The sequence below is a fragment of the Lasioglossum baleicum genome, chromosome 11 (genome assembly GCF_051020765.1).
Source record: "Lasioglossum baleicum chromosome 11, iyLasBale1, whole genome shotgun sequence".
In the NCBI taxonomy this organism is placed as follows: domain Eukaryota; kingdom Metazoa; phylum Arthropoda; class Insecta; order Hymenoptera; family Halictidae; genus Lasioglossum; species Lasioglossum baleicum.
This window is the reverse complement of record NC_134939.1, coordinates 12329241-12349416: the sequence shown is the minus strand read 5'-3', so window position 1 is coordinate 12349416 and position 20176 is coordinate 12329241. Positions and strand designations below refer to the sequence as shown.

Here is a 20176-nt window from a genome sequence, read left to right as displayed (position 1 = left end):
CCACTCCACTGACCCACTTCGCACCGAAGGAGCTCAATGTGGTTTTCCGTTCATTCAGTTCCATGTCGGACAATTTCGGACTCCATCAAGAGACGTCGTCTCTCGGACTCATCCCCTCATTCTTTCTCGCGTATTTCTATATACCTTGCGTTTCTATATCTTACTATTTCATACCAGTATTACTATATCTTGCGTCCCATTTAAAAAAGACTAAAAAGTAGAAAATAAAAAAATATTATATATAAAAAAAAACTTTTTAAAAACCACGCTTATATTAAAATGTACTAAAAAGGAGAAAATAATTTTTTGAGGCATTAGTGACTATAAATAAAAGCGCGGAGCGCCCACGAAGATTACGTCAATATAGCTTAGCGGTCCACGCGTTTATTTATAGTCACTAATGCCTAAAAAAATTATTTTCTCCTTTTTAGTGCATTTTAATATAAGCGTGGTTTTTTTAAGAAGTTTTTTTTTTACAAACGTTATGATGATTAGACTGCGAATCTTTATGCAAAATAGAAATTGTCTGCATCGATTGCAAAAAATAGAAACTACATTGAACGTTGTTTCTTCCCGTAATGATTTTAATAGAGGAGAAATCATATATTGACGTCTTCAATTTAAAAAATTTTCCAACAATTTCGATTTTCATCTAGTCAATTTTCCCATAAATGCATAAAAATGCGCAGTCTAGTTATGATCATTAATAAATTTATGAAATAGGAGATGTTCTGCTTGGTCTAACTGACGGATGACACAGTTCGGCGAACGAGAGGTGTGGTAAAATGGCATCCGAGCGAGCGACGCGCAAATAAACACGGGGTTTCAAATGGCGCGCGGTGGCCCCGCAGTTTGCCGAGGAGCCAATTAATTTTCGGATCGTGGGAATCATTCTTGATCGAGTTACCGGCTCGTAAGCAGCTCGAAAATCGTTACCGGGCTCGAGGCAGAGGCTCGTCGCGCCCTCTTCCCCCCCGCGCGCGGATTGCTGGATGATTTGCGGTGGTAATGAACATTTCAATCGACGACTCGGTGCATTCAACCTCGAAGCGGCGCGATTTGGCCCCGCTCCAAAGCCATTAAACCTCGTCTTATGGCCTTTTTGCCTGGCCTTGCCTCCGCGCGCACTTTTGTTTGGTCGCATGATAACAATGGGACGATGGAAAATAATGAGAGAGGTCTCGCCTGGCGAGCCTGCGAACCACCCACGCGAGCATCAGACGTCTACCCTCCCTTCAACCACCCCCGAATTGAAAAACCTTGAGTGTATTTACGAAAACAGCAGGGAGAAAACGAAGAACAAAGAGAGAGAGAGAAAGAGAGAGAGAGAGAGAGAGAGAGAGAGAGAGAGAGCGTTGGTTTTAATTAAGTTGAATGTTAAAGCCATGGCGCATCTTTGCCGAGACTTTATTAATTTCGACGGAGATGTTTCAGTCGTGGGGACGTTTCCATTTAGACTTCCGTCGACGACGGACGTTCGAAAGGGAGCTTTCTGCCCCACAGACTGAACTTCGTTAAATTATTAAAGCCGCTGTTTATGCTATTCACGGTAAAAATTTCTGTAAACCCGGCATCTCAAGTGCCGGGCTGTTTTCAGAATTATCGGACACGGTTTCGACGACTTTTATCAGGATTAATTAATTCGTTTTGTGGTAGGGTAGTAACGATATGTTAGCGGGACCACGCAGATTAGTATGAAATACTTCAAGGGACGCCATTCGGAAATATAAAATCAAGAAAAAGTAAAATAGCGATCAGCAGAAATACACGGTCCTGATCCTTGTACAATATTTCCGTAAATCGTATAAAATTGTGAGACAGTATTAATTATTATTTGTCTCCAACTTGGCTTGGCTGGTTTTGAAACACTTTTAGAATTTGCTTGCAAATGCTGCTATCACTGTTTGATTACAAATTGATCTATCCAGACCGTTTCAACTTATCTAAACTAAATTCTAATTAATTGTATATTATGAAATGTATTATAAGTATGAAAATGTTTCTTTGTTGCAGATAAAGCACCTTCCGAGGCCTCTTTCAGGGGGTTAGAGTACATAACGATAAACTTTACGAAAGGAGAACGAATTCAGAGCACGCAGGAATCCATTGGCTTGCAATTTAGGACGAGACAGCCGAATGGACTTTTATTTTATTCTGGTAAGTTGATTAACAATATCCTATCTTTCTATTTCGCCGACGCTGACATAATACCTAAATGTTCAGTAATTTATTAAATGCAAAAAAGTAAACAATACGTTCAGTAATACTGTAGCAATTTTTAGTGGCGCCCCAGAGTTAATTTTTGTCGTTGCAAAGATGGAATGTTGCTTCGTACGTTTACCTCGTAAATTGAATTCGAAGAGAGCCGCGTCTTATCGATCGGACGTTCGCGAGTAAATTTTTCCAAGTGGGAAAAATAAAACCCCATTATGCGCTCGTCTATGTTTCTACGATACGCTGTAACCCATGAATTCCGTTCGCTGCACGCCGAAAACGTTCCGCGACTTTCGTATAAATTAAATATACATAGGACTAGCGAAATACTCGCGACGGGACGCGACGGTCGCATTGCAGCTGCAGCTTCTTACATCGTTTCTCCGTTCCGTAACCGTAACAGAACCCGCCTCCAGGAAAAGAAGACTGCGTGCAAGTGGACCGTGAATTGATAAAGTATGGACACAGCTTCCTAGCTGCCAGCCAAATCGTACCATGGAACCAGAGATTAATCTTTAATGACAACTTCTCTTGAAAAGTTATTCACCGCGATTCTAACGTCGTCGTCGCGAATCGTTAGACCCAACATACGAAACGTCAAGTAAAACAATTTTTCAATGCGCATACCAACATTTGCACCTTAATTCTTTGTTGATAGGGATTCGGGTGCACTTAGTCAACCTTTCGCAATTTATTTTGATGTCTTTAATCTAAATTTGGATGATTGCATACGTTCGTGCCCGATTTGAAAATTAAATTCAATGGTTAAATTTTAAATATTGGTTAAATTAAAATTAAAAAATGGTCAAACTTTCTACAATTAGAAAAGAATGGTGACTATATGTATAGTTGATTAGTAAAGTTGTATTCTTTAAAATTTCACCATTGAATTTTATTTTGAAATATTTTGACTAATGAATTGAAAAGATTGGACAACCTTTTCTTCTAGAATTTTATACAATCATCGTGACTGTGAGAACTGGTTCCTTTTAATACGTTTTATTATTTATAGATCCGGACCGTTTCGATAAGATCCTCTTTGTCAGATATTTTTAATATCCTTTCGATCTTTCGTTTCATCAATTTGGACGGACTCAATATATTTGTCCTGATCAGATAAAATTAATATGGTCGACATTTCGAACGCTGAACCGTTCTGGTTGTCTATGCGATTCCAACTGCGCAAGGAATCCCCTTTAATCCGAGGGTATTGTTAGGAAGGACCATTGTCTACTTGTGTCCCCTCAAAAGGTGGAACTCATGATTTACTCCCTGAAATCAAAGTCCTCCTCGGAAGAGAAACTCCCCGAGTAGTTAAATCCTTCAGGAACTATGCCTTTGTTCTCTTGCTTGCGGTAGCTGCTAATCGGTAATAGTGTCCTTATGTTTATTTGATTCGCTGTTCCTAGGGCGACCTCTATCGAAAAGTATTCAATGAAACTTGCCGATCGTCAAAGATATTTCCATTGAAACGACCCTCAAGAATTACATCGATATATCCACATAATTGAAACATTTTTCATCAGCTGTGGAACTATCCGACACAGTGTTGCCATCCATTAATTACAAACTGAAGCAACAAATTTGCTTTTTGCAAAAATATAAATTTATTTTCTAAGAAAGTCCGATTTTCGAAAGCCTAGAACAGTAAAAGATTGACTCAGATGGAGGGTTAATTAAAACAAAAGAAAAACGACATTCTCGATAGAATTTCCCATTGAAGAACCGATCGTACACCATGGAAAAATCATAAAAAAATCAGCGGCTCGGCTTTTCAGAGAGCCTCGTCATCCAAGTGGAAGCAGCCGTGTGTTGCATATGGCAAAACGATCGCGGGTCGGTGTGCAAACAAGTGGGGCCTCGCCTAACAGCGGGGCAGCCCTAAAAATTTCGCGGCGCGCTCGAAACAATTTCGGCGCGGGCATATTTAACGATCACGGAACAATGCGCGGCGAGTAGCCGTGACGGGGTCACGAGCTTAAACTGCGAAACTGCCGGAAACGTAGCAGCCGGATGAGAAATGCAAGTAGGACAGGCTAGAGGAGAGAGAGGATGGGGTAAAAAGGACGGGGGAGGAGGAGGAGGAGGATAGTAGAAGGCAGGAACGAATGGGCACCGCTTCGGGTACACGCGGGTACTCGCGAACCGAGCCGAGAAAAACCGTGCTGTTCATTACGCAGAGAATTTATACGAGCCGATGGAGCGGTTCGTTTCTATTTCTCGGGCGTACCGTGGCTGCAGCTCCGCCAGGATCATTGAAATTCCTTGCTCGCCACCGAGGCCGGACGCGGTGTCTTAACTGGCCTTGTTTACAAAATAGTCAGCCCTGGAAATAATTATTCGTTGCCTGCGGAACTGCCATGTACTGCTGCTTTTTCTGCAGAAAATTCACCCCAGACTTTGCGATCGAACAATCTACCACGAAAGTAAAGGATCTTCCAATAAGAGCGATGCATCTTTCAATCGTCACATGTTATTTGTACCCAGTAATGCTCGGCATGTCATCATTAGACTGCGGATTTTATGCGTTTATGACAAAAAATGGGCACGTACAATTTAGAGCAGTGGACATGTTAAAAATACTTAAGGACACCAATGTATTAGTTTCAGCTTAATAGGACAATTGAAAGAAGAAATTTGCATAAAGATCCGTTGTCTAGTCATTATGAATAGACACTCAGTTGCTCATCGCGTTGGAATTATTAAAATTTATCGCTTTATTGAAATCGAAATTCAACGTTATGATTACATCGAGAAATACGACTTGAGGGGCCATGTTAAGTCTCTTGTTCATTCCAATAAACCACAAACTGTTAATGATCTTAAAGCAAACATAATTCGCGTTATCGGTGAGATACGACCTGATTTATGTGCCGGAGTCATCGAAAATTTGGTTTGTCGTGTTCACTCCACCAAACGCAATCGTGGTGGTCATTTATATGATATTGTATTTCATGTATAATGCCATCGAATGTATTCGAAAATAAAGCAGTGAGTACTAGATTACCTTCCGTATTTTTCGTTTCAATTCAAAGTTCTATCGCTCTTATTGAAATAGCCTGTATAAAGATCAAACGCTCGATAAAACAAAATCATTACAGTCACTCGAAAGTGTCATTCGTTCCCACTTAATTAACCAATAGATGTTTTCTGGAGGAACAGGATTGGAATTCTCTTAGATAATAATGGATCCAAAAAAATGGAGGATGTAGGTTAATCGTAGATAATAATTCAGAATCCACCGAACGGAGCTCGATGGGACGATAAAACAATCGCTGCCAAGGTTTAAAAGTTATCTTTTGTACGTGTTTCCGCGCTGGTCCAGCGGAACAAAAATCCGGACCGCGGAACATGGGGCCGACAGCGTTGTTCCGCGTGCCGGGCAAAAATGTGCATAATTTAAATGGGTGACCATAGGTATAGCTTATCAGGAGAACAAATGAGCGACCAGGGGCTAGTACTGCGGCGCAAGCAGATATGCGATGTACCAAAGTAGAACGTGAACTATGTGAGCGTGTGTGTATTACAGCATTGCGGATCGCGGCCCCGATGCGTGTAAAGGTTTCCAGTCCACGGTGCTTCCTCTCTGCAGCCTCTTCCTTCTCTTCCTTCTCTTCCTTCTATCCTTCTCTCCTCCTTTGCCTAGACTTTGGCCTCGCCATGCGGATGTGCAGGATATTTTCTTTCTTTTCTCGCGACACTTATCGTTCGATCCCACGCTTTATTATCTTCTGCGTTTACGGACGTGATACTTTTAGACTCTGGGCTGTTCTTAGCCTCGCCTCATACCTGATATAAATATCAGCATAAATGCAAGAATTTGTGTCAGTAAATTCATTCATAATGCTACCTTGTTACAATTAATTGTTAATTAAAATGTGCATTCTCCTTTCGAACTAGTCGACAACTTATTGAATAATATATTACGCATATTCTCGAAATTAAAAAGAAGTATGTGAAATTCTGCCAGGACAACTCACAGAGGAGTGTATGGAAATGAAGATGCGGACTCCCTTGCAAAAGCTGCCACATCTTCTAACTCAGCGGACATTTCTCAAGTTCCTTTCACCGATTTTACTTGTCACCTCAGACTAACAGGCATTCTCAACACTCGATCTTCAATTACTGGGCAAGGCACCATCAAGGGTGAACATTTTTCCAAAAATTCTACAACTCAAATCAAACTCCCTGGTTTGCTCAAAATTTTGATGACTACATTAAAAGGGGTTTTATATCCACAGTAAACCGTATCAGGGCCAATCATTATAATCTCGCTGCCTCTCTGTATCGAGTAAATATTGTTAGTGATCCTAGTTGTAAGTGTAATTATAGCTCCGAGGATTTAGATCATGTTCTATGGCAGTGTCGTCTTTATGATTCCCAAAGAAGTAAATTAGTAAATAAGTTGCGCAAAATTAAGTTTTTTCTATCCATTAAAAGCGGACATTTTCTTTGGCTAAACCTAATGTTAAAGTCTGCGAATATATCTTCCGGTTTTTAAACGACTGCAATCTACATCTCTAGCGATTATTAAGGATGTTCTGGAGGTATGTAAAAACGCAACAAAATTTTTGAAAATTTGACAAGATATAATTCTTACTAAATTAATGCAATTACCAAAGTTTGGGTTCGATTCACTTCGTTTAAAAATTATAGCAACTTAAAGTTTGCACAATTTAACACGTCTTCTTATGGAGAATTCATAAAATTGCACTTCAAACCCTATTTAAACCTTGACAAAACGCAACTAGAAACTCCAAAAATACAAAAATACACTCAAAAACAAAAATATACTCGTGAATGGCTTTCATTGCCAATATATTGATGGATTTCGAATTTCTTGTACTTTTGTCTCCCATTGTACCTCCAGAACATCCTTAAGTCTGTCATTGTACACTAACTGTAAGCCTACTGTATAATTGTTAAAGCTGAAATCAATAAAAAATATATATATATTACGCATAGTGTCCTCCTACATAATTCAGTATGCAATTTAATGTTACGTCGATATTTATGCAATAACGATGTAACCGCACCTGATAATTTTATGGTTTGGTTCATTTGGCGTACGGAAGAGTAAAATGTGGCGTATGTTTATATATTTGTTATGTGTCTTTATAGCTAAACATGATTAATGCATAAACGGTCGTTCCGATTGTAATACGTATTTTCAGTAGATTCGATAACGAATTTAGGGAATGAGGTACAAACATTCGTATTAATTTCGAACATTCACATTTTCATCGAGTGTATCTCTAACAAACTATAAAATTAGTACATTATTATATGAATTGTTTTCATAAGACTGTGCAAATTCACACACGAGTAAAATACTGAAATTGAAGGGATGAAACCACCCTCTAAACGCTTATACCCTCGACACGCTACCGAAAGATAAAACAAAAAGTGTAAAAATATGATAAAGTTTATTTTCCACGAGATTAAAAAACGTAAAAACTGGAAGGTATAGCTACCCTAATTTCAAATATCTTTCAAGCTATTTTATATTTCCGAAGTCCCAGTTTCCAGGGAGGAAATTTCATCCCTTAAACTTCAGTTTCAGCGTTTCGGCCAATATCAAAAAATATGCGTACCTCATTCTTGGCTCTTTCGCAAAGCCACAAAGTCTCATCAAAATGGTGAAGTAGGGGACACCGTAAATTCACAGTAAAATTTCGTAGATCATTTTCCAAAAGGGTTCACACATCCGACCATAGAACACAGTTCCCGTGAACAAACAGGTGTCGATTCTAATCCCACGTAGCAACGATTGCTGCAGCAAGATGCGACCCGGGTCTCCTCGGGTGCACATCGAACCGTATCTTCGTAGTTCTTGCACGGTACTTTTTCCCCATTCTATTTGACCCTTGCATTTGAACGCCCGGTGCGCGTCAAGGATTACCATAAATGAATAAACGCTGAATTTTAACCGAAGCGCACCACCAATCGTCTCGTCGACGTGCCAGCTTTCGTTGTTCCGCGATAAAGCTTTACATCTCCCTCGAATTTCAATTCTAGTCACTTTACATCGCGGCCGTTATTCCGCGACGGGGAACCGATGGAAATCGAAAATAAGATATCGCGAATTCTTCCCGAGCAATGCACCCGGGGAAAAAATCGATCGCTAATCATTCGCGTTCGATAACAATCGAGAATGCAATAAACTCTGGGAATTTGGAATATTTATGCACTGGCCACGCGAACAAGCCAATATGAAAAATACCTTTCTCAAGATTTTTCTCGACGATTGGAGTCGCGCGATTTTTAATAATCTCCGAAGCATTTTCTGAACCATTTTGATTTCTACAGTCGCACGTCATTGGTCAAAGGTCCTGCAGTAAAATTTTCGAACTGAGAAATCAATTCTAGAGAGGCGAACAAGTGTTTTATATTCTAAATAAAATCATTTTCCGAATGCACCAATCGTTGTTACGGTTCATTTGATTGAGGCTTACAGTAAGGAGCATAACTGATTCCACACACTTTAAATCAGATCAACTTTTTTATGAATGGACCAAACGACTTCCGTTTCACTGTAAGGCTAGAAGAATTAGTTCAGTAAATGATGTGTAAAGAATATGTTTTGAAAAAATTCATTTGGACGGAATTGTGAAAAACAATAGTAAAAATTGATTTTTACAACTTCTTACCTGGGCCCCAGTAACGAAAATTCAAATAAATTATATACGCTCTGAAAATTTCATTGAAATTAGTTAATTGCTTTGCGAATTATAAACGATCAAAAGTGGTAATTTGTAGTGTACGATAAAGTGGCAAGTTTTACCACTTTCGATCGTTTATAATTCGTAAACCAATTAACCAATTTCAATGAAATTTTCGGAGCGTATATAATTTATACCAGTTGACAAAACACATTTTTTGAATTTTCGTTATTGGGCCAGCTAAAAAGGTTGAAAAAATCAATTTTTAGTATTGTTTTTCACAATTCCGACCAAATGCATTTTTTTAACTTATTTATTAGACGTCATTTACTAAACTAATTCTTCTAGCCTTACAGAGAAATTGAAGTCGTTTGCTCCATTCATATAAAAGTTATTCTGATTTAAAGTGTGTGAAATCAGTTATGCTCCTTACTGTACGTATTGTATAAAATTCATTTCTGGTGAACAGGTTCCAAAATTAGTAGCTGCCACTTTTTAATTTCATTGAACAGCGGGTTCTAAAAATGGGCAAAAAAGTCAGAATCAATGTTTCAATACCAATGTTGGTATCGCGTCACTCAGTGCAAGCGTTAAAATATATTCGGTGCTTAAATAACAGCTGGAAGTGGTTCCTTTATGGTGTAATCCATCTTCCGTGATGCCGATGACACAGTTACGGTCCACTTTGACGCGTCCAAGTCGAAAGGCCGTTGTCGAGTGTTTTTTCACTTCTCCGCCTATCGATTTCAGGGTGGATTAAATCTTGAAACGACGTGTATAAATCGTTTGTGCCCGCTTACCATTAGTTTCGGTGCTTTTCGTTTCGAGAGCGGCTCGGAGAGCCCCGCTAAAGCGACTGAGCTCGTCGTTAATAATTATCGTGCCGACCGAACTGAAAAGCCCGTAGATTATGGCCGTATATCGGCCAGCCTCGAAACGATCCGAGGGATTAAGACGTGGCGAACGATATTTTATCTCTGTATTTTTTTTTTGTTGTTTTTCGCGCAGGACTGACCGCCACGCCGGTCTTTGTGTTTAGTATAATTACGGTCGCCTAACCGGCGCGGCGTCAGCGCCAAATCCTCGTTGATTATCTCTTACACTTGTACTAGATTAACCCCGCAATCCCTTCGTGTGCTGCGGGCACTACGAGCCACCGTTTTCATGATAACTAGACAGCGGATCTTTATGCAAAATAAAAATGTTCTATCCGATTTGCAACAAACTGGAGCGCGAAATAGAAATTTATTTTCTTTCTTAATATGTTTAATAGGTCGAAAACAATACAACATTATTTTAAAATTCTTCTAATGTTTTCACTGTTTCGAATTACACCTACTCATTTTTTGTGATAAATGCATAAAATCTCTTGCTGTCTAATGATAACGATACTACGAATCAAATTTTATTTAGTTTAACAGCTACTGCCCCAAATTACCAGAAAGCCACCTGATTTTTTGGTGAAATCTTATAATTATGTCATAGTAATGAGAAGCTGATGCACGATAGCATTTTAGGATTAATAAATGAAACCATTTACATGATTACATTCATAGATATATTATTTATTTACAGAAAAACGTAGTTATATAGTTTAAAACGAACTGCGAAATTTCCATAAAGCCACACGTTTTTTAAGTAGATAACCACAAGATTATCGAAAATTTCTTCTATATTTACAAATTAATACTTACAATATAATTGCCATTTCTTCGAGTAACGTCGAAAATTCGATTAGGCATTGACGAAATCAAAGTACGAAGAGTTTCTGCTTCGATGGATGTCCACGCTTCGTTCACCGCGATCCCTAACTCAGAAACAGAATTGTACTGTTTACAATTGCCATATACTTCTCTTGCAAGTATTCTCCAAAGATTCTCAATTGGGTTTAAAATATGGCGAACAAGCTGGCCATGTCAAAATCCTCATATTTTTGTTGTCTAACCACTCCTTTGAAAGACTCCACTGAAAAATGAAATTGTCAGTCTCAATTTCTTCTGTAAGTTGTATTAAGACCATCTCTTAATACGTATATTCGTCATTATATTGCATCGAATGAAAAAAATTCTGTTTCTAAATTTCAATTAGTTCGGTGTTTATCGCACGGTACTCGGTAACTTAAACACAGCGTAATTATGCAAAGAGACGTGGCTCTTGTTCGACTCTATTTATATGACACGGGAGTAATTTCGAAATGGCAAGTATTTACGGAGGATCCGTTTTTTTTGTTTCAGGAAAGGAAGATGATTATCTGATCATATCCCTGAAAGACGGTGGAGTCGCAGTGAGCATGACGTTGACTAAAGGTAGATTAGATCTCCACATAAAACCACCCCGGCTCCGATTCGACGATAATCAGTGGCACAAGATCGTCGTGCAGAGGCAGGTCCAAGAGGTAACGAGATTCATTTATTTCGTTTCACTGGTGATTCATCCAGAGTAATTAACCCGCGCGCATTCCCAATCCTCATTCGCGGGGAACATTATCCCACCAATAGAGAAATATTATTCGTCCCGAATTACTTTCATCCGTGAAAACATTCCTGGATTTCTTGTGAACGTTTCTATCGGTCATTCGAATCGATTGAAATTATAATTAGCTTCGAACATTCATCATCGGGGATAAACGAGTTCGAGATGAAGAGGATTCTCAATGGAGATTGTTGTTCGCGCATATTTTAATCCTGAAATGTTATGACAACTCTCAAACTCTTTTTGTTTCAATCGAAAAGTATATTTTTGTTTTAAAGAAACACTGCGTCCATATGTTCAGATTATACAATTGACACGATATGGTGTGGATACAAAGTTTATTGGATTAATGTGTACAGACAATATGAAATTAAATGTGTCTTGACCATCGAACTTTATTGGTACTATGGTTGTTCTTTCGATAAAGAACAGATTTTGTGAGAAGGTGACTCCTCTCAATGAAATAAATGAGAAAAGTTAACAGTGGAATATCCCGCATGGATGATAAATGACAAAAATGGCGTGGTGTCGATTGTCTCTATCCTCGAAGATCAAAGAATTCGAGAAACTTGTTCCCGTTGCTACACAGCAGCGAAAACGCGAGCGAATATGTCCGGTTCCAGTTGTACAATCTATTGTAAAACGAAATAGATTTTCCAATATCTGTTTCACGTCTTACTCGTAGTTTTGTGTCCACTGGGTAATCGAAAACACGTCAATAGTCAATACTTATCGGCACAACGAGCGGGCTCGTTAAATTTTATTGTAAAATACGATCATATCTAAACCGGAACTTCATCTATGTCGGCCCAGGTATTCGATTATCGAACGCAATCACAGGGAGTAGTTACACGTCTGTCCACGATTATTCGTTTTAGATTGAACGTGGAATCCTTTTAACTTAATACGAGCCACTGACAGTCCTAAGTATTAACAATCTGGGCGAAGTGTTGACTCATTACTAAAGCAAATACAAAAACTTGGTGTTCCAGATATTGATTTCTTCTTCTAACAATTATAATAATTTCGGGGGAATATTAATCAAGGAAGTTTCAATATACTTCATATTTCATGCACTCGATTTTCCCATAAGTAGACAGAATCTGCAGTTCCACTACCCAAAAAATCCGAAAATTTCAATTTCAGACATTCCAAAGCCTACAGTGAGCCACAAAAGTATTTGAACGCCCTTTAAAACAGAATAAGATTTTTTATAATCAATTAGAAGCATCGGTTTACGAAATGATATGCAAAAATGTTTTCCAAAAATTATAATTTACAAGGTTATATGAAAAATAAGTCATTTTTTAAAACTTTTTTTATTTGGGCCATTAATGAAAATTTAAAATATATTTTCTGTAGATCTATATAGTTATACACACGTTGAAAATTTCATCGAAATCGATTAACATACACACGAGTTAGAAGCGGTTAAAAATGGTGAAAATCGTAGTTTTATTAAATCCACAGAATCGTACATCTTTCGATGCGTGTCGTTTTCTCCCGTGTCAACCGATTTCGATGAAATTTTCAGCATGAGTGTAACTAACACAGATCTACAGAACATATATTTTAAATTTTCATTAATGGGGCCCAAATGAAAAAGTTTTAAAAAATGCCTTCATCATTTTTGCATGTAACTTTTCTGCATATAATCATATGCAAAATTTACATAACATGATCGTAAACCAATACTTCTAATCGATTATAAAAAATCAAGTCGTTTGGTACAATTATAAAAAAGTTAATAGTTTTTAAAAGGTGTACGAATACTTTGTACACCCACTGTTTTTTAAATTTTCATTAAGGGTCCAAATAAAAAAGTTTTAAAAAATGCCTACATCATTTTTGCATGTAACCATGTAAATTGTAATTATTGGAGAATCTTTTTTCATATCATTTCATAAACCAATGCTTCTAGTTGATTCTAAAAAATCGGCTCGTTTGGTACAATTATAAAAGAGTTATTCTGTTTTAAAGGGCGTTCGAATACCTTCGTGTGGCTCACTGTACATAAATTCTTATTTAGCACCACATTTCCCACCACCGCGCACCGTTCAGGATCGCATAAAGCTCTCGCAAACAGTGTGTCGTTCATCCCGAGTGTGTGGGGTGTGCAAGAAATCAAATTTTTTCCGGATGAACGTTTAAAATGGCTAATCCCTCTCCGCATTAACTCGGTTAAAATCGGTAACACACGGGATAGTTGGGTCGGTTCCGTTGTCCGGCGTCCCCTGTCCCGAGGCAAATAGATCGGCGAACGGACGTGAGGGCAATATCGTTAGTGTGTCCTGGGTATACAGCGGCATTCATCGCGTATTACGCGCCGTAGGATAGGTAATGCAATTATTTACGCGTTCCCGTCAACCGGTAGAGGGAGCCCGGTACACCAACACCATATACAGAGTTTATCGATTTAACTCCGGCTACGCGTTCACGATCCATGGGCGATCGGATCGATAGCGATCCCTCGCGATCGCTAGTCGATTGTTTTCGCGATACGTCCCCCTGCAGACTCGTAATTTCTGCTGTTTAAATTCCGATCGGGCGCCTTTGTACGTGTCGCGCCGCGTTCACCAAGAATTCCAATTGGCTACGGGCATGCACCTCTACACGTGGAACCGTGAAAGAAGCCGAGGAGATTTTTCTCAGCTCGTCTGAGCTATTTGCGTTCGGCGTACTCTTTCATTAAACGACTCCCGCTCTCGTAGAACGAGACTCGCGATTCTTGAATCAAGGGGTACTCTTTTGAACTTTCGAATTGTTTTCAGAACTAAACGTATTCGTTGATATTCGAAATACATGTGCGATTTTTTTCAAGACAATATAATCGAAATTACACGAGTTATATTAGGTGTGCAGATAAGGTCCTTCCCCTTTTTTCTACGATCATAACTTCTGAATGAATTGGAATTACTTCCGGATTTTGGTGTCGTCTGAAAGAGGGTTCTTCTAGTTTTAAGACGAGTCGTGATGAGCGCTCTAGGAGTTTCCAGTCCTATGCAACAATTTCAACTGCTCACTCTTTGCATTCCAGTTTAGGAAATCAGCTGTTGAAGCTATTGAAATGGTTTGTGCGGCATTGGGAGAGAACGTTGTATCTTATAGAACCCAAAGATTCAAATAGAATACCAAAGATTGGAAGACGGAAATTTTAATTTGGAAGACGACGATCGTTCAGGTGCACCGAGAAAGTTTGATGACGGTCAGTTAGAGGAATTGCTCAACGAAAATCCGAGTCAGACGCAAGGAGAATTAGCAGAAGGTTGAGAGTCACCAGACAAGATTTTATTACATTTTATGTACGTAGAATGTAATAAAATCTTGAATTTGGAAAAGATGGGGAAAGAACTAATATATTATTTTATGGGACATGTTTTGGGAAACAAGCTGGTTAGATAAACGATTCTCGTTCCAAGAAGATTTGGTTCAACAATGATTTAATGTCTCTAGTAACAAGAGAAACCAAACATTGACAGTTCCGGACACAAGTAAGGTGACAAGCCTCGAGGCTTGGGCTTGCCGGAGCGAGGTGTCGCAAAACGCTACCGAAATAATCAACAACTCTTTTTACAGCTGGATTACAGATATGATTCATGTGCCCCTCGGACAGGATTGATGATGGTTGGAATAGCGACGGCTGGGATATTGGGGGGTGTTGATTATTAAATGTGGCCGGCTCAGCGGATGGGGATGCAAATTCTGTGGTTTTGTCTGATGGGGATGTTAAATGAGAACGACTTGTTGATCACGGGATATAAAAAGCCTGGAGATTTGCTTGGACTAATGGATTCTGGGTGTATAGAGTGAAATGGGCTCTCGCGCGTACAGTATCGAACACCGCAATATAAGCGCGTATTTTACAGACTGTATCGCGTGCGTCACTGCGATATGCCACGGTCGCACGATCGACGCAGACTACCTGTTCGCTTAATTTAACGATCACTTAATAATTTCCCACGAAATGCGGGATTCACTGTTCGTTCTTTTACGAAAGCATCCAATTTTGTTCATAGCGGTTGAAAAAATGAAAATCTCATAACTAGACTGCGGATCTTTATGCAAAATAAGAATGTTCTGCATTGATTGTGGGCAGCAGGAGTAATATAAAAATTGATTTCATCCCTCAATGATTTTGTTGCATTAAAAACAACGTTGCAACATTCTTAAATTTTTCTAATCTGTTATTGTTTTATATTTCACTCAGCCAATTAAATGAATTAACATCCGCAGTCTACTCGTGAGTGTCCTTATTCCAAAAATTTTACCAGAAAACCTGAAAGTTATTTGTACTATTCGAACAATTAGAAAATAAACGCTTGAAAAGCGACTCTACAATTGAAATCGCTATAAAACGGAGTTCCTCGGCCACACGTTCCGCTCGATCCAGTGATATTGGTGAGTAGAGAGCAGTTGTGCGGAATCTGCTGGGAAGCTGCAGTTCTGGAAAAGCCGCAAGGCACGCGTCCTCGCAGCAGCTCGAAAGCCGCACGTCGAAAGCCAAGGCGGTGCGGACGCGGCTTTAGAAGAGGCACCGGGGCGGCTATCTATTTCTGGCCGACTATCCGTTATCTTGTATCGTAGATAGCCGCGCGGGGAATGCATCGCGGCGTGGTGCACGCTAACGATTTAAGGGCTGCGGATGTGCAAGGAGGTATCCCGCGCATGAATTAGGTCGCCAGTGCCATGCAGACCGGCTAATGTGCGCAGTAACGGCACTTCGGTTAATTTCCCCGAGCGCACGATGCTCGATCGTCCTGCCCGGTACGCCGCGCCGAGCTGCGCCGTAATCGCGCGATCGATTCACCGCTAAGTATCCTCCTAATGTTTAGCGCAAAAGATTGCACCTGCCGTCGTTTGTCTCGTAAACAGCATCTCATTATTTTTCGGGAATCTCGTTCGAAGCTTCAGTGACTACAGTCTTTTCGTTGCATTTTCTCCGCGATTGTTGGTGCCGGTTGTCTTTCGAAGGGCCAACCTGCTTTGAAAGTGGGTTTCGTCCGAGCCACACTTCGGTTTTATGAGATCGCCGATTAATATTGTCGCGTTCGCCGCAGTTTATCTCGCAAGAAGTGATACCATGCATTTCTCTGCAGTTATCTGTTACCGGTGATAGCGTGGAGAATGCAGCCGGTGCCACAGTGTACAGTCACGATTTAAGGATGCCGGATCCACCCCCATCCACAACTGCGTAACGTAATCCATTTCGTGAATCGACTTCGCCCGCGCTATTCGGACCGAAATTAATCGACCGATTTTTCACCTTTCATTCGCGAAAGAACTAACGGGACTTCCATCGAATTTCCCGGTGCTCTAGGTAACGATATTGTGTTCCAAATCGTGGAACTTTGCGCAACAGAAAATTTTCTGCCGGAATTCCAAGACACGCGAATCAGCCTTACTGAAAAGGCTACTCAGCTGTCGGGTCTCGCAATGAATTTCGACACAGGCTGCACTTAGCGTGAGAAGTGTCAACGCGAGCGTCTACTTTGAAAAATCGGCTCTCGCCACACCGCAGAATACCTGTCGGACAGGCCAGCGTGCTTGCGAGTCATGTTAAGAAATTTGAAACTTATCGGCGAAAGTTTGACAGTTTCAATCTAACCGGTCAGCCTGCGAATGTACGCAAGTTCACCGGTTCCTTCCTTGATAACTAGTTCACCACTTCCCTGCTCGTCGACGTCCGCCGTCGTCTTTTCCATTAGAAGCCTGCGAAAACTGTGTATCGCGAACTTCGGCTTTGCTTTAACCCTTACGGGACGCTGCTATTTTTACTTTCACCATAAATCATCTCTCCGAGGAACCCCTATTACATTTTAAATATGCAGAACGTTTATATTCGGACAGATTCTTGAAAAGGTATCAACTTCTCGAGGAGAAAAATTGGTCGCTGTTTCGGTGAATTATGGGTGAATAGTCTATAACTTCGGAATTAATTGTAGCACCACCTAAATGCGAAAAACGAAGACCGATCACCGTGAAATTAATTCCACTGGTCGGAGTAATTCTCTTTCATTCGATTCCCACGACAATGAGTTGGTCGGCCATTAGTACACGGTAATTCCTCCGAAAAGGGAAACGGTCAAAGTCGACTACGTAGGTTCTATATTCGTATGTGGTGCGCGTACCTACATTTTTCATCGTAACTATTCACCCCTGTCCCGTCGAATACCTTATTTCCTGTGGTAGGAATACGCGGCCGATGAAATAGTGGAATACTCCGCGTTCTCGTCGATTGGGAGTCAAGCTTTCGATCAAAGAGACGTGCATACCTCTCGCTCGAGTATGTCAATAATCGATCCGACGTCTTTTGCAGCGCGCAGTCGATCCTTCATGATTGATGAACCAACCACCGTGACGTCAACCGTTTATATTGGAAGTAACGCGACGCGTAGACGCCCGACGATCACCGCTAACAGAAACGGAATGTTTTTCAAACCCGGTAGAACAGTGTTTGACACTATGATTGTCTCGGCTGACAGCGAGTATCCTGTCTCTAGAGTCAGTTTATTATCGGCGGGAGCATCTGTCGCTAACAGTAACGAATAGACTCCGACCTCCTTCTTTTGCCCTCCATCATCCCACGATATTGTATATTTAATTTATTCTATCCTAATCCTTTACAAAGTATTTGATCATTTTCTACGATAAACAATATGATAAAATTAGGGAAGCTTTCAGACGAACGTCAATGAAATATGTACATGAAGTATTTTACAAATTTCATCACTAAAAAATTGAATAAAGATCGTAAAGCTGTTCGTGTTATTCAAAGATCAATTAAACCCTTAAATGCATGTATAGAAATATATCGCACACGCTTTAATCAGAATGACTTTTTTATGAATGAAGACTAGAAGAATTAGTTTAGTAAATGACGTCTAAAAAATATGTTGAAAAAATTCATTTGGTCGGAATTGTGAGAAACAATAGTAAAAACTGATTTTTACGACTTCTTTAGCTGGGCCAATAACGAAAATTTAAAACATGTGTTCGGTCAGCTTGTATAAACTGTATTCGCTCCGAAAATTTCATTGAAATTGGTTAATTGGTTTACGAGTTATAAACGATCAAAAGTGCTACAAAGGCCGAAAATCTTGAAAAGGTGAAATTTTTACCACTTTCGATCGTTTATAACTCGTAAACCAATTAACCAATTTAAATGAAATTTTCGGAGCGTATATAGTTTATGCAAGCTGACTAAAAAAAAGTCGTAGAAACCAATTTTTTCTATTGCTTTTCACAATTCTGGCCAAATGCATTTTTTCAACATACTTTTTAGACGTCATTTACTAAACTAATTCTTCTAGCCTTACAGAGAAATTGAAGTCGTTTGGTCTATTCATAAAAAAGTTATTCTGATATAAACTGTGTGTGATCAGTTATGCTCCTAACCGTAGAAATCATTTCGTAAAGATTAATATTCGCCTAAGAATCTACAGTACTTACCGAGGTTTGATTGGAAATGAATCCCTTCCTGAGTAAAAATGATTATTGATTGATGTGGAATGGCATTAGTCGAGGAGGCCAAGTAAATCGGCAAATAATTTTCTTCTTAGCCCCTTCGCGGCACAAGGCGGCGGTTCTTGGACCTCGTTTCGACGGTTGCTTTCCGTTGAAAGCATCCGTTGCCGGGGGTTACTTCCAATATCCCAAACGAGGCTTTTACCAGACGATACTGCGTTTCGCCTTTTAATCGTTCGCCGCCCATACTCGCCTCCTTTAATCGTTTTTTCCCCGGCCATTCATCGGGCTTGAAACGTGTCTCGGCTGGCTGGAAAGGACGCGGAAGCAGCTGAAAAGGCGAGCGACTAGGAAATACCCACTCGAGTTCTCATTTAATCGTCTGCCTGACGGCTACGACGAGCTACGTCTAGAATTCTTTCGACGGATCAAGCGAACCGAGCGAGAGAGAGACTCAAAGACCGGCCAACAAGAGAAAGACGCGTTCCCAAGCGAATCGCAATTAACCGATGCGTTGTTCTGTCGTACTTGGTTCTACTACTGAAACAATTCCTCGAAATCGCTCCGATTCTACAAAATACCGATTACCACAGACTTTTTTTATGTATTTATTTATTAAGGTCGCGTCAAAGGGCTGATACAATTTATGGCAGTGTACTACGTATACAGTTACTGGAAATAATATTCGGACGCTCTAAAAAAGACGATAACTCTTTTAATATTGTACTGTACGATTTGAACGTTTTTGGGAAGCTAGAGCAATTAGTTTACTACAGGGTGTGAGAAGAAATTTTTTCAAAAATTGCGACTAATCGGAATTGTAGAAAAAATACTAAAAGTTGCAGTTTACAATATTTTTACGTGGGCTTATATTGAAAATTTAAAAAGCACGATTTGTAGATCTGTGTCAAATTAAACATATTCTGAAAATTTATTGAAGATGCTAAAAATTGCAGATTTTCACGATTTTCGGCCTATATCTAAGAATTCTTACATCTTTCAATGCCTGTCGTTTTTTCCCGCATCAACCGATTTCGATGAAACTTTCACAATGCATATAATTCACACAGACCTACAAAACGTACTTTTTAAATTTTCAATATAGGCCCGCATAAAAAAGTTGTAAAATGCAACTTTTAGTATCTTTTCTACAATTCCGATGAATTGCTATTTTTGAAAAAATTTCTGTTCGAATCGTACAGTACAATATTAAAAAAGTTATCGTCTTTTTTAGAGCGTCCGAATATTAATTCGAGTAACTGCATATGTATAGTATAGTGTGAAAAAGGCTTAATTTTCCTATTTATCGGTTGACATGTGTGGTAGCAAGGTTAGATTTTGTTACATAAATCAGTAGCTTTTAA

General features: G+C 39.6%; 1 protein-coding gene across 4 annotated transcripts in view; it reads left to right on the top strand.

The window, feature by feature from the left end:
* Nrx-1 (neurexin 1) overlaps positions 1-20176 on the top strand; it is a 381802-nt gene that overhangs the window by 166278 nt on the left and 195348 nt on the right. For all 4 annotated transcript variants that reach the window (XM_076433098.1, XM_076433096.1, XM_076433095.1 and 1 more), the window contains 2 exons: positions 2014-2157; positions 11111-11271. In XM_076433098.1, coding sequence (XP_076289213.1) covers positions 2014-2157; positions 11111-11271 — 305 coding nt within the window. The remainder of the gene's footprint in view (positions 1-2013; positions 2158-11110; positions 11272-20176) is intronic.